The sequence below is a fragment of the Clinocottus analis genome, unplaced genomic scaffold (assembly GCF_023055335.1).
Source record: "Clinocottus analis isolate CAN_PGR_092001 unplaced genomic scaffold, fCliAna1.0.p SCAF_30, whole genome shotgun sequence".
NCBI classification, from domain to species: Eukaryota; Metazoa; Chordata; class Actinopteri; order Perciformes; family Cottidae; genus Clinocottus; species Clinocottus analis.
In genome coordinates this window covers 2,426,509-2,439,444 of record NW_027176043.1, presented here as the reverse complement: position 1 = coordinate 2,439,444, position 12,936 = coordinate 2,426,509, and the positions used below count along the sequence as shown (strand labels likewise).

Genomic DNA, 12,936 nt, shown 5'->3' with positions numbered 1-12,936 from the left:
CATCCAGTACAGATGGTGCTGATGATGACAGGTGGGACCGCAGTCACCTGTAAAAACGTTTAGCGCCGCTGGGCTCAGTGTCCGCTGCCGCCCTCGGACAGGATGCGGCTGGGCTCGGTGAACTTGGCCGTGGCGATGTAGAAGAGGGCGGGGCCGGGCACCAGGGCGAGCAGCGGCAGGTCCTGCTCCAGCTTGTCCAGGCGGGAGATGGAGACGATGCCGTAGGCGTGGAGCAGCCAATGGCTGAAGAGCACCACCAGGCGCTTCTTCTTGGCAACCAGGTTCTTAAAAGACTGTCAAAAAAACAAAACACATGAGTCAATAAAATGGTCGTAGTTCCACTTTAAAAGTGTTTCTAAACTCGAGGTGAAAAACAACTTTAATTAAATGAATGAAACAGAATTTTAATCATGTTTTTCTTATTCAGTTTCTTAATGCACATTTCGAGGGTAAAACTAGTAAATAAACAAAACTATGTGTAAAAAAACATTGAGCATTTATTCATGTAATTATTGATATGAATGTGTCGTGATTGAACACTGAAGAGGTCAATAAGGACTCAGCATCAGAGTCTCCTTACCTGGATCTCAGAGGCAGACATGTAGACAGCCAGCGTGACCAGAGACAGGACCAGGATGATGTAGGGGAACGCGTAGTCTGAAACCAACAGACAGACGCGTCACTCACAGCTGCAGCGCTCAAACCTGATGGAGGCGCCGTGGCGGCAGGAGACTCACAGAGCAGCCCTCCTCCCACGGCCTGCAGCACCGTGAGGATGGGGAAGAAGTACAGCGCGGCGTAGATGCTCTTGAAGCGGTCCGACTTGCCCAGACCGCACGCGATCTTCTTCACCAACAGAGGACGCAGCATCATCATCAGCACCAGGCAGAAGGCGTAGTAGATCAACACGATGGTGTAGCTACGGGAGGAGGGACGGACGGGTCAGACAAACGGGTCACAAGGAGCGACCGGCGACACGGTGGACTCAGGAGCAGCAGAGGAACACGGCGGGTTGGAGCTGCAGCCGCAGCACAGCGCTCACAGAGCGACACGCCTCAGCGTCTAACCCGGCGCTTGAAGACGCATCCACACACCGACAGTAGGAACCCGCTTTACCCCCGAGCCGCCTGAAGGCGCCCGGCGCCTCCTGAAGACCTGCTCGTATCTGTCGTGGAGCCGCGACAAGTAAAAGAGACTCAACGGCCGAGTGGCTCCACTTTACATTCAGGCTTTAGAGCAGGACAAAAGGAACCGATGGCACATCAAACACAACATGATAATGACACATGAAACATGATTTTTGCATAACTGCAGAGCTGTTAACCAAAGAGTGTCACAATGGAGCACACAGACAGGTTCACTTTTCTTTAAATATTTACCTTTCCAGAAATGGAAAGTAGTAAAACTGGTTCAGGTTAAACAGCTGCTGAAGTTCAGATCTCCCTCTGGACACTAAAAAGGTTTAGTTTGTATTTATTCAGATTTCTTATATTTTATTTCTTAAACAGTTTCATTTTTACTGCCTGGGAGTTTTATTTTCCTTATTTTTAAGGGTGTGTCATACATTTAGACCTAAGTAATGTCCTTGATTATCAGAGATCTAAACGCGTGTTGGTTTTGTTCTGTTCGTTAGCCTTGACTGAGCCCCGCAGGTTTGAACAAACCCCGACTCACAGCGGGTACACGGCCTCCTGGGTGCAGTGCAGTGTGTTGATGTAGTCTGGACTCGGGTTGTACAGCATGGTGTACCAGTCCGACAGCATCTGGACGCGACACGACTGGATGCTGAGCTTCCCCACCGGCTCCGTGACCAGCAAGGTGACCACGGCCGACACGCCGCACTCCAACATGGCCGTGATGTGCTGCAGCAGGGCGCTGGAGCTGGAACGCACAACAACACCAGAACCATGAAACACAGGACGCCAGAAGCCTCGCTGCTTTCTTTCCTCTGGCGGGTCAACAGGAAACAGATTGTACAACAGCATTATTGAAGAAAAATGCAGCATTATTGAAGAAAATAACAGCAAAAATCGGTTTAAAAAAAACAACAATTAAAAGTGAACAAGAGGGCGGAGCTGTGAGGAGCGACAGCACGACTTCATGGGTCGTAACGAGAGCAGCGAACAGCAGGAGCAGACCACAGCTCTGGGTTACAAGTATAGTGATGGAAATGAATGTGTGAGGATGAACACGCACATCGACAACTGTGTTACTGTTTAAAATACTAAAAATATTCAGAAACAGAAACAGCAGCGCCAGAAAATGACAATATTTCATACTCGTGCATCTCTTTTACTAGAAGGATCCTACACCACTGCCTCATCAGAGAGAGAGCGAGAGAGATAAAGAGGGAGAAGAGAGAGCTCCTCACCTCTTCTTCCCAGAGTACCACTCGATGAAGAACCAGTGCAGCACCAGTGGCAGCATGGCCATGAAGCCCAGGTAGAGCCAGTCGTACAGCTCTGGGGACTCAGTGCAGCGCTCACACACATTCTGCAGGTTGGCCCGCTCTCCACGAGGACACACCTGGCCGGACAGAGAGGAGACACAAGAAACAAGCCACACCTTAGATTTGACTCTTTTCACTCATTTCCTTCATGTCTCTCCCCAACGTAGAGAGAACGTGATCTATACAAGGCCTGCCGGTTCTTTGTCATGAAGCTGTGTTGAAGCCCCTCCCTCTTGTCCATGATGTGCAACATCCAGCCAATTGAAGGTGGAACCAGCAGCTGTCAATCAAGCAGTCCCAAAACAATTACTGGTCTGCATAGCTGCAATTGTCATGCACCCATGAGAGAGAGAGAGAGAGAGAGAGAGAGAGAGAGAGAGAGAGAGAGAGAGAGAGAGAGAGAGAGAGAGAGAGAGAGAGAGAGAGAGAGCAGTTCTAGAGTCTATCCTACATTTGTTTTTGGCGAGAGAACATCAGGATTGACAGGTTGACATCATTTTATTTGTAATATCAAAAACACCTTTCTTGATGACAGAGCATCCCCACTACCTGGAAGCTTGTTACCTGGTTACCAACCCTAAACCTGCCCTGAATGATGACTGACACACACACACACACACACACACACACACACACACACACACACACACACACACACACACACACAGTACTCACGCCACACTCTCCCTCCACGGACCCGTTGACCATCATCCTGCCGCAGTACATGCCTGGACATGTTGAACTCATGGACACAGCTGCAGGCACATACACATACGTCACAGGATTACATTACAAATAATTTAATATGAATATGCAATAACTATCTCAACAAACATAATCTTTTCCACAGGGTCCAGTAACGTTGTCTGCGACACGCTGGCTGTGAGGAGGAGCCTCTCCATCAGCTCGGACCGTTGGTGTCACTTCCCTTTAACCGCCGCTCGATGTCCGCAAACGGGACACAACGTCCGGTTCTCCGTGTATAATCTGTCATGGTGTATAAACTGTCATGGTGTATAATCTGTCATGGTGTATAATCTGTCATGGTGTATAAACTGTCATGGTGTATAATCTGTCATGGTGTATAATCTGTCATGGTGTGTAAACCGTCATGGCCACTCGTCTGTTCGTTTGACTGAACGCACGTCTCCTGCTGGAGGTCTTTAGCCGGCTAGCTAGGTGAGCTAACGCGGGCTAACGTGAGCGCCGCTGCGGCGTCGAGCTGAGTGAGGAGTGGACATTAAAGATTACTTTAACTCACCCATGACGAGGCAATCAGGCCAGACGTGATTTAAACCCGGTGTGTCCTCGGCGCGGCCGTGTTTTCATCTGGGAGGAAACCGATACGCAAACCGGAAGCGGACGAAAATAAGGTGACACACACAGGAAACGGCGTTTTGTTTCTGCACTGACAACAGTGAGGACAGAACAACATCCCGTGTGGCAGCACATCTCTGCTTCCCTCAACAGGGAAAAGAAAGAAAGAGCAGAAAATGTAGCTTGGATCATTTAAAAAATATATAGTATGAGATACAAACTCTAAATGATTATTGCAAGTCATAATTATGAGATAGTAAGACTTAATTTGAGATAGTAAGTCGAAATTTTTAGATAGTGAGTTTGCATGCGCTTCAGTTTTTATTTTTATTTAGTAAGATAGTTCTTAATGAAAGGGCTATGTGGAGTCTGATGTAACGTTGACCCCCTTTGAAAAACACATTCAACAGAGACTAGCAAGGTTATTATGTATTTAGCTAAACATGACGATGGACTGATTAGACTGTATTATGATATCTAACGTCTAACATTTACAAAAGTCAACAGTAATAGTTACCTTTTGCATATTGTTTGCATAGTTAGACTGGCGAGGGGATGAAGAGACCTGCCAGATATTATAATTTCCAAAACAGCCAATGTCATTGAAGCGCATGTGCACTTTCTATCTCATAATTATGACTTTTTATCTCAGAATTTCTGCCTCCTGATATGTACAAACAGATGGTACAGGTCGCTACCATGGACCACGTTAGCCTCGCCAGACAAATCCTGCAGAAAAGGGATCCCAACACTCAGAGTCATCAGTCTGCCTCAGGTGATCCACAGCACCTCACCAGTAGGTCCAGGTTAAGGAGAAGATGAGGCCTGAAGTCCAGGGCTGTCCTCACCGGGCCTCCTCTGCCTCTTCGTACTCACCTTCTCTGAAGACTCTTCTCTTCTCCTCTCCCTGGAGGTGCTGTGTTCTGCCTCAGTGACTAGTTATCAATGGTCTCCAGTCTTTGAATGGCAGGAAGCAGTTACATTCCTCAGCTGTGGAGGAGTGAGAGATATGAAAGGTTTTTTTTACTGTGGAGAAGAGGACCGTGGAGTTGGTGGAACCGGAGTGGATGGTGCCGGAGTCGGTGGAGCGAGCAGTGTTGAAAGTCGCTGTAGTCAGTGAACCAGGAGGCGTGTTGGTGACAGAGAGAGGTCTGGTTGTGAGAGGGGAGCAGAGGCGATATTTGACAAGTTTGTGGAGTCGATGTGGATGTCGTAATCACCAGCAGCAGGATGGAGCGGAGCTGGTCAGGGAGTTGTCTGGTGTTCAATGAGGATGAGTTTGGATGCTCGTCAGGCAATTACTCCTCCTGGCTTGTCCAGGAAATGATATCCAGTGGGGTGGTTTGGTTAGTCCAGCATGGTTGTTGTCAAACATGAATTGAAATGAGCATTCGGGCAGCCTTCTTCACTGTGGCTTTTCACAGAAATGTTAGCCCGGGGAACCCGATCGACTGCCGAAAATTAGTGAGTTAGCGCTCTGTTCGATTCATACCAACAATAGATGATGCACAACCTCTCAGTGGAGCCTGGCTCTGCAGACTTATACGTCAGCATTGTGTATAAACGAAGGCTAAAGGTTATCTTAAGCAAACAGGCGAGGTCCCGTCCCCAGAGGACTGCAGCAGCTTGTTCTCCGTCTTTTTAAAACATACAGATACAACAATAAATACAATAACTCTCATTCAGCTTCAACTCATGTTTTATTCATCACTGCCCATGTGAATAATTATAATTTCCCTCTGAGGTTGAACGCAGAGTGAAACATGTACTTGCATGAAGGCCAGAGCTCCAGACTGGATGTTACTGTTGACTTGAACGCAGGATGCTTGTGGTCCTACCTCCGCTGTTGCTGCCCGCCTACATGGTTGTGCAGCTTCTGTTCACTGGTTGAACTGGTTGAACTGGTCTACGAGCATCATACATGTCAGACATAGACCATCAAACCCGCTGCAACGAGACTTTCCTGTGTCTTTGGTCAGCTCCTATTGGTCGGATGCATCCAGCGCATCACAGCATCGATGTAACAGTTTTTCAACAAGTGTCTTTTGCAAACACCTCGTAAACCATTTTACAGGGGACAGGGATGCGAAAAAAAAATCTATCACCAGTTACCATGGCAACTGCATCAAACGTCACGTGAAGCAGTGAGCGCGTTCATATGGAGGGGGCGTGGCTTCAAGGATGGAGCGAGAGCAAGGGATTGTACAGGAGAGAGAGAGAGAGAGAGAGCGAGAGAAAGAGAGAGAGAGAGAGAGAGAGAGAGAGAGAAAGAGAGAGAGAGAGAGTGAGAGAGAGAGAGAGAGAGAGAGAGAGAGAGAGAGAGAGAGAGAGAGAGAGAGAGAGAGAGAGAGAGAGAAGAGAGAGAGAGAGAGAGAGAGAGAGAGAGAGAGAGAGAGAGAGAGAGAGAGAGATGCGTGTTGGTGGGCACCGCGTCCACACCTGGTCTCTGCGCTCCGTCGCTGTCATGGTGGAGGGCTCCGGGAGGACAGGACTGCTCCCCCCTCGGACAGAGACCTCCAGCTGCCGGTTGTCTTGTCTCTTCCTGCGGTGAAGCAGCCGAAAGGAGGAGCAACGAACCGAAGCGTCCACGGGGCCGCAACCTGGAGAGCCCGCGGCCAGCAGGACTCTGAGGCAGCGCCGGCGGAGGGACCGGCAGAGCGCCGGAGAGGCACGGCTCGGTGACGAGGCTCCCGGTGACGAGGCTGCCGGTGACGAGGCTCCCGGTGACGAGGCTCCCGGTGACGAGGTAACGACACGAGGAGACGCGGCCCGGTAAACCGCCGCATAACGGGCTTGAACGCAACACGTCAATACGACTCTGGCCTGATGACGGAATGTAAACAATGAGCTCACTTCCGGGTCAGTTGTCGCTCTTTAGAGGAGAAAAGAGAGTTTTGGGGTTTTGTTTCGGTAACATTTCGCTTCACCTTCAAACTGCAAATGCTCGTTGTTTTGTGAAGTCAGTGAGCTCATTGAGTGTTTTTGTATATTTTCAGACTGTAATTGGATAAAGTGTTATTGTCTAATCACAGCAGCATTACAGTATCAGTACTAACTGTAAGTGTCACGCGGGGGTAAATGTGTTTAATACATCATAATATTTTAACGTGGATGTACTCTGATATAGCTATTATATCACAAATAATAACTCTACAACTATATTGTAAAATTAAAATGAAACACAAGAGAGAGAAAACAGCCTCTTAAACATGAAACCATGTCATCACCATGAAACTATGATCTGTCCACGTCTCTGAATGCTGAGGGCCTCTTGGACAGAAGGAGGCCCCGGGGAGCCTTGTGGCCCCACAATGCAGTGTTGTTTACAACAATGAGGCTCATTGACCCGACATGTCATTACACACTGTGTGTTTTCAACAGTGCTGTAAAGCATTGCTATCCATATGTAAGTATATAAGTAAGAAAAGCCTGAGGCGTTAGACTATATTTTAATCTTGAACACGTTTTCTTTACTGCTGTTGTCAATATTTCACTCTGAGGGTGACTTTAAAGCAGCTTTATACATCAGTGTTAGCCCAAGAACACAGATCTGACGTCTCTTTGTTTTTCCCCTTCTCCCGTTGATTCATTTTGACGTAGTGAAAATAGTAAAACTACGACTGGAGGAGGAGGAGTGGTGGCCGGTGGTTTGAGTCCCATGAAACCAACGCAGACCGACCGTAATCTGAATGGATGACCTTCGTGCTGCGTTCGCGTGTCGTGGATGGATTCGCCCGTTGGCGCCGCCCTGCAGGGCGGCGGCAGCAACTACACGGCCGACCCCTCCGGCCCGAGCTTCACCGACCAGCCGGGCTCCCCCTCACCGGTTGTGCCGAGGTAGCTCACCCTGTCCACCCGCTCTCCTCTGCTGTGCAGGGCATGTTGAACTGTGCGGTAGAATCACCTGAAGAAAGCAAGTTACCCACGAGTTCCACTCAACCTTCTTCCAGGGGAGATGCTCCACAGTCCACTTTACTGGAACATAGACGACGCAAACATACCTTTAACTGTCAGGATAGAGACGCTGCCTAATTTCACAGACAGCTTGGGGAATGAATTTCATATCTCTAACGACAACTGACGGCCTTAAAAATGATTCAGATATCGGCCCACAGCTGGAAACAATACACTACATTAAAACATGAATTTGTGGCATGAACAAATCTAAAGTAAGAACAAATTCATTGCATGATTTATTGGTGGGAGTGGTGTGATATTGGATGTGTTGGTTTTGCGCCGTGTGAAGACATTATTTTATCAAAAGGAGCCTGTCTGTATTGTTGTATTGTCTGTACTGTGTCACACTAGTACAAACAAACTTTGTATTGTTTCCAGATGATGTACAATGATGTCTGCCTCTTTCTTCTTGTTGTTGTTGTGTCTTTAGGGTGGTTTCCATAGTGACCGGCCTGGTGACCGCCACCACAGTGGGGAACACAGGAAACCTGTCCACGCTCAGGGACCAGCGCGGCGGGCTCAGCCTGTTCCAGCAGGCGTCCACCCCGTCGGTGCTGAGCGCGGCCGAGAGCAACTCGGTGCTGCAGGGCCTGGCGGTGGCCACGCAGGCCCTGGTGCTGCTCTGCATCTTCCTCCTCTCCAGCCTGGGCAACTCGGCGGTCGTCGTGGTCATCATCAAACACCGGCAGCTGCGCACGGTGACCAACGCCTTCATCATGTCGCTGTCGCTGTCCGACTTCCTCGCCGCCGTCCTGTGTCTGCCGTTCTCCTTCGTCATGCTCTTCAGCAAGGACGGCGCCTGGATGTTCGGGGACGGTTTCTGCGTGGCCAACGGCTTTTTCAACACCTGCTTCGGGATCATCTCCACCCTGACCATGACTCTGATCTCCTTTGACAGGTACTACGCCATCGTCAGGCAGCCGCAGGCCAAAATAGGGCGCCAGAAAGCGACTCAGCTGCTGATAGCCGTGTGGGTGACTGCGGTCTTCTTCTCTCTGCCTTGGTATCTGTTGGTCCGAACGCCGCCAGAGATCCATAAGCGAGGTTTCTACCACTGCATGTACGTGTTCCACTCCGGGACGTCCCGCATGGGGACGGCTTACAGCATCAGTCTCATCTCCGTGTGCTTTTTACTGCCCTTCTCCCTCATGTGCTTCTGTCACTACAACATCTGCAAGACGGTTCGTCTCTCTGAAATCCGAGTGCGGCCGGTGACCACGTACGCGTACTTGCTGCGATTCTACAGCGAGATGAGAACCGCCACCACGGTTCTGATCATGATCGTCTTCATCATCTTCTGCTGGGGTCCGTACTGTCTGATGGGGCTGGTCACGGCGATGGGGGACTACACCTTCAACCCTGCGATGGACACAGTGGCCATCTGGCTGGCCTGGGCCAACGGCGCCATCAACCCTCTGATCTACGCCCTGAGGAACCCCAACATCTCCATGCTGCTGGGGCGGAGCAGAGAGGAGGGCTATCGGACCAGAAACATCGCCGCGTACCTCTCCAGCCAGACCCAGAACCGGGAGAATCGGCTCAACCAAGCGGAGAGGATAAGGGACCGCTACGTGAGCCGAGTCGGGGTGAACCACAACAGCCGGCTGTCCAGTTCAAGTCCCAGCAAGGGAGGAGGAGGAGGAGGAGGAGGAGGAGGAGGAGGAGGAGGAGGAGAGGTGGCCATGTGGGCCTGTAAAAACCCCGCTGTGTTCTTCTGCCGGGACGCCCAGTCCGACACTGCAACACTAGCCATCAGTGCCCCAAAGATGAAGACGGCTGACACCAGCCTGTGACACTGTGGGAGGAGGCGTCCTCCTCTTGTTTGGGTCTTATCGGTGGTTTCTGTTGTGGATCTAGAGACGGCCATCACCAGTTTGTAAAAGAAAAGCATACTGATGAATGACACGCTCCCCTCAGCGCTCCAGCTGGGAGGAGATGGAATACATTTCTGTAGGAACCCATGACGCGTTTGTGATTGTGTTACAAAGGTCTTTATGTCGCGTCACATGTGGACGCAGCATGGAAACGGATTCAGCTTTTCCTTCATCCTCAACCTTTCACGTTTAAAATCTCTTTTTTGCATTGATGAGAGCAGGAGACGTAGTACAAGGAGTGACGCGGCATCGTGAGCGGCCATCACTGAAGAAGAAACGTGGAGAGATCACACACCGACGAGAACCTCCACTCAGTGAGGACACAGGTCCATGTTCCCTGAGGATGGTGCAGGTTCAGGGTTTAGGTTTAGAACTAGGTTCAGGGCTAGAGTTAGGTTTAGAGCTAGGTTCAGGGCAAGTTTTAGGGCTAGAACTAGGTTCAGGGCTAAGTTTAGGGCTCGGTTCAGAGCTAGGTTTAGGTTTAGGGGCAACACGTTGATTTATTTTGCGTGACTGAGTTAGTACGTTGTCGTGTTTCGTTGTCAGGTTGTTTTGTTACCGTACGATGTTACGTTATATTTTAAAACGATGATCTTTTCTCTGACCGACCTCACGGTGTGGTTTCGTTGCCTTAACCCACTTCCCCGTGTGGCATTGTGCGTTTCTGCCAACATCCTTCCTGCTGACTGGAGGGTTTAGCCACGTCCACCGGTTGCTACTCCATTAAAGATTCATTGATTTTGCTCCAAAACATGTTCAGTTTGTAATGTTTGCGTGAGCAGACCAGGAGGGAATCGAACCCAACCGTAAGCTCAGAGGTTGTAGACCAGAAACTGTGCTGTGAACACTCTGCCGGCCCTTTTGAAAGGCCGCCGTTATGGTGTAGGAACATGGACTTGTTGCATTTTCATCATTTTCATTATGTCTGTTGTGGAATACTAGTTCTTTTTTACTTATTAGGCATGATGTTGTTTATTTTATTATGCTTGTTAATAAGTGTAAAACTGTCGGCTTGACTGTCTCAACGGGTTTTGGGTTACAATCTCCCAAATACATGAAACCTTGTGATTGATTCTGCTGTGTTTCAGGAGGTTTCAACAGTAACTGTGTCGTACGAGCTGAGGAAGGTCCGGCTCTCTCACGTCAGCTTGAAGATCAGAGATCAGTTTCATGTCACACACTGAACCTCACGTGAGAGATTAAAGACAGAGAGCTGAATAAAGTTCATTACTGAGTTGTAATTATACTGTTTGTGTACCTGTGATACCAGATGACGTTTAAGAGTCAAGATGTTCTTTCTGTCATATGCACAGATCACAGACAGGTATTCTATACAATGAAAAGCTTATTTTGCTTTTTCTCTTCCGGTTGATGCTACACAGCAACACGTTAGCGCTCTTTAGCAGCGCATCCTGCTGTCAGGATGTCTCTCCTGTCCGCTGTCTTGCTGCTTAGAAGTAAAGAGAGGACGTTTTGAAGGAGACATGTCACGCTCACTTTCAGGTCCAAGCTTGTCCTTTTGGGTTTTCTTATATTATTTACATGCTATCATTTCAAAACCCCAAATACAAGCTGTGTGTCGGCTCCTCACAGTTCAGAGGAACTCCTTCATGCAGCTTTACCAAAAGCACATTCTACAAACTGAAGTGCAAAAATGACTCATTTCTGGATTTTAGGACTCATTTATTCTATTTATATATATATATATATAGCACCTAGACCTGCTGTATAATCATAATGATGACAATAATAAAAGGCAGTAACTTGATCTTTAAATGTTATCATTTTCCATCCTCTGACTTGTCACAGGTGTAAATATGAGAGCAGTCAGCGAGGACATATCTCGACATAGACATGTCGAGACATATCAGAAACACATCTAGGATACATCAAGGACATATCGAGGACATATTGAGGACATATCGAGATATCTAGGACACATCAGGAACATATCTAGGACATATTGAGAACATATCCAGGACATATCATATCTAGGACATCATCACTGGTAGGTCTGAATACAATCAGCTTTAACAGTGTAAGTTTACACACATGGGATGTGACTCTGGTTTCACTTAGCTCTGCATACTTGTATACATACAACAAGAAGAATATTGGCATTACCACTTTTTGGGGGTTTGACAAGTGAAAGAAAGTCTGCTGGGAGAGTGATGAATTACTCCAGGCCATGCTGACTGATAATGAAATCAAGATGGACTTCGTGGGCTCCAGAATACTGAATCATAAAATAACTCATCTGTCTAAATGGTGATGAGCAAAAGAGCAAAGTAGGACGGTGCCTTGCTCAGGAGCAGCTGCTGTTTCATCAGTTCTCTTCCTGTATTGAACCCTAAAGGTCGCCGGTCTTTGATCGTCGCTCCCTCCTGAGCTATTTGAAGAGAAGCTCAGCCAGCACGGTGAGAGAGGAGGAGGTCAGTCCTCATGTTGGTGTGGAACAGTCAGGGAACCATCGGGGGATGAGGGCATGAAAACCTTCCAGAGAAGACTTCACGCGATGACATCGGAGCCTCTGGGAATTCAAAACAACATACACACCAGAAGCCTCCGACTGCTGTCATAATGTATAATTATAATATCTATCATTTATGTGTAGTCATGATCTTGTCCTCGGTGGAAATCGTTCTCATGGGAGTTCCCTGAATGATGAATTCATGAACTCTTCAAACCTCGTATGACTCACTGTCAGGTGGCTGTGTTGAAGCCTGTGAAGGTACCAGAGGACAGAGAAACATTACTGCATATATATTTAGATATATAGATATATACCATAGTGAAACATGACTGTAGGAGCGCCTGGTGCATTGGCCCAACACGTGTACAGTAACACGTGTGTCCTGCAGGGGGAGCCAGCAGCATGTGAGCAGAGACTGGAGATAAGCATCTCTGTACTTACCATCATTAACTAAACAACCATCAGGCTGTACTGAATGTCTCTGTCTCCTCTGACAGTGTGTGAGTCAGACCTCAGCAGACTGGTAATGTGACGGGAAAGAGTTTATGTGATATAAGTTTATGTGATAAGAGTTGATGTGGTATGAGTTGATGTGATAAGAGTTGATGTGGTATGAGTTTATGTGATAAGAGTTGATGTGGTATGAGTTTATGTGATAAGAGTTGATGTGGTATGAGTTGATGTGATAAGAGTTCATGTGATAAGAGTTTATGTGGTATGAGTTTATGTGATAAGAGTTTATGTGATAAGAGTTCATGACCTGTACGTCTGCTGCTGAAGACACAGGACAACACCCGCCCAGCAGCAAGTTAGACAGGTGTGTTGGAATGTCACCTGGCTTCATAACACACACACACACACACACA

At 48.2% G+C, this 12,936-nt stretch overlaps 2 protein-coding genes across 2 annotated transcripts; one reads left to right on the top strand and one right to left on the bottom strand.

Moving 5' to 3' along the window:
* jkamp (jnk1/mapk8 associated membrane protein) lies at positions 1-3,841 on the bottom strand. Its single transcript, XM_068595483.1, has 7 exons — positions 3,711-3,841; positions 3,125-3,204; positions 2,372-2,526; positions 1,675-1,881; positions 738-919; positions 581-657; positions 1-293 (listed from the first exon to the last, which is right to left on the bottom strand). The coding sequence occupies exons 1-7, from the start codon at positions 3,712-3,714 to the stop codon at positions 75-77; spliced, it is 924 nt and encodes a 307-aa protein (XP_068451584.1). The 5' UTR covers positions 3,715-3,841; the 3' UTR covers positions 1-74.
* Positions 3,842-6,139: 2,298 nt separating this feature from the next.
* On the top strand, positions 6,140-11,267 carry LOC137798582 (G-protein coupled receptor 135). Its single transcript, XM_068595450.1, has 3 exons — positions 6,140-6,512; positions 7,367-7,603; positions 8,154-11,267. Exons 2-3 carry the CDS (start codon positions 7,491-7,493, stop codon positions 9,514-9,516), a joined length of 1,476 nt encoding a protein of 491 aa, XP_068451551.1. The 5' UTR covers positions 6,140-6,512; positions 7,367-7,490; the 3' UTR covers positions 9,517-11,267.
* The last annotated feature ends 1,669 nt before the right edge of the window (positions 11,268-12,936 follow it).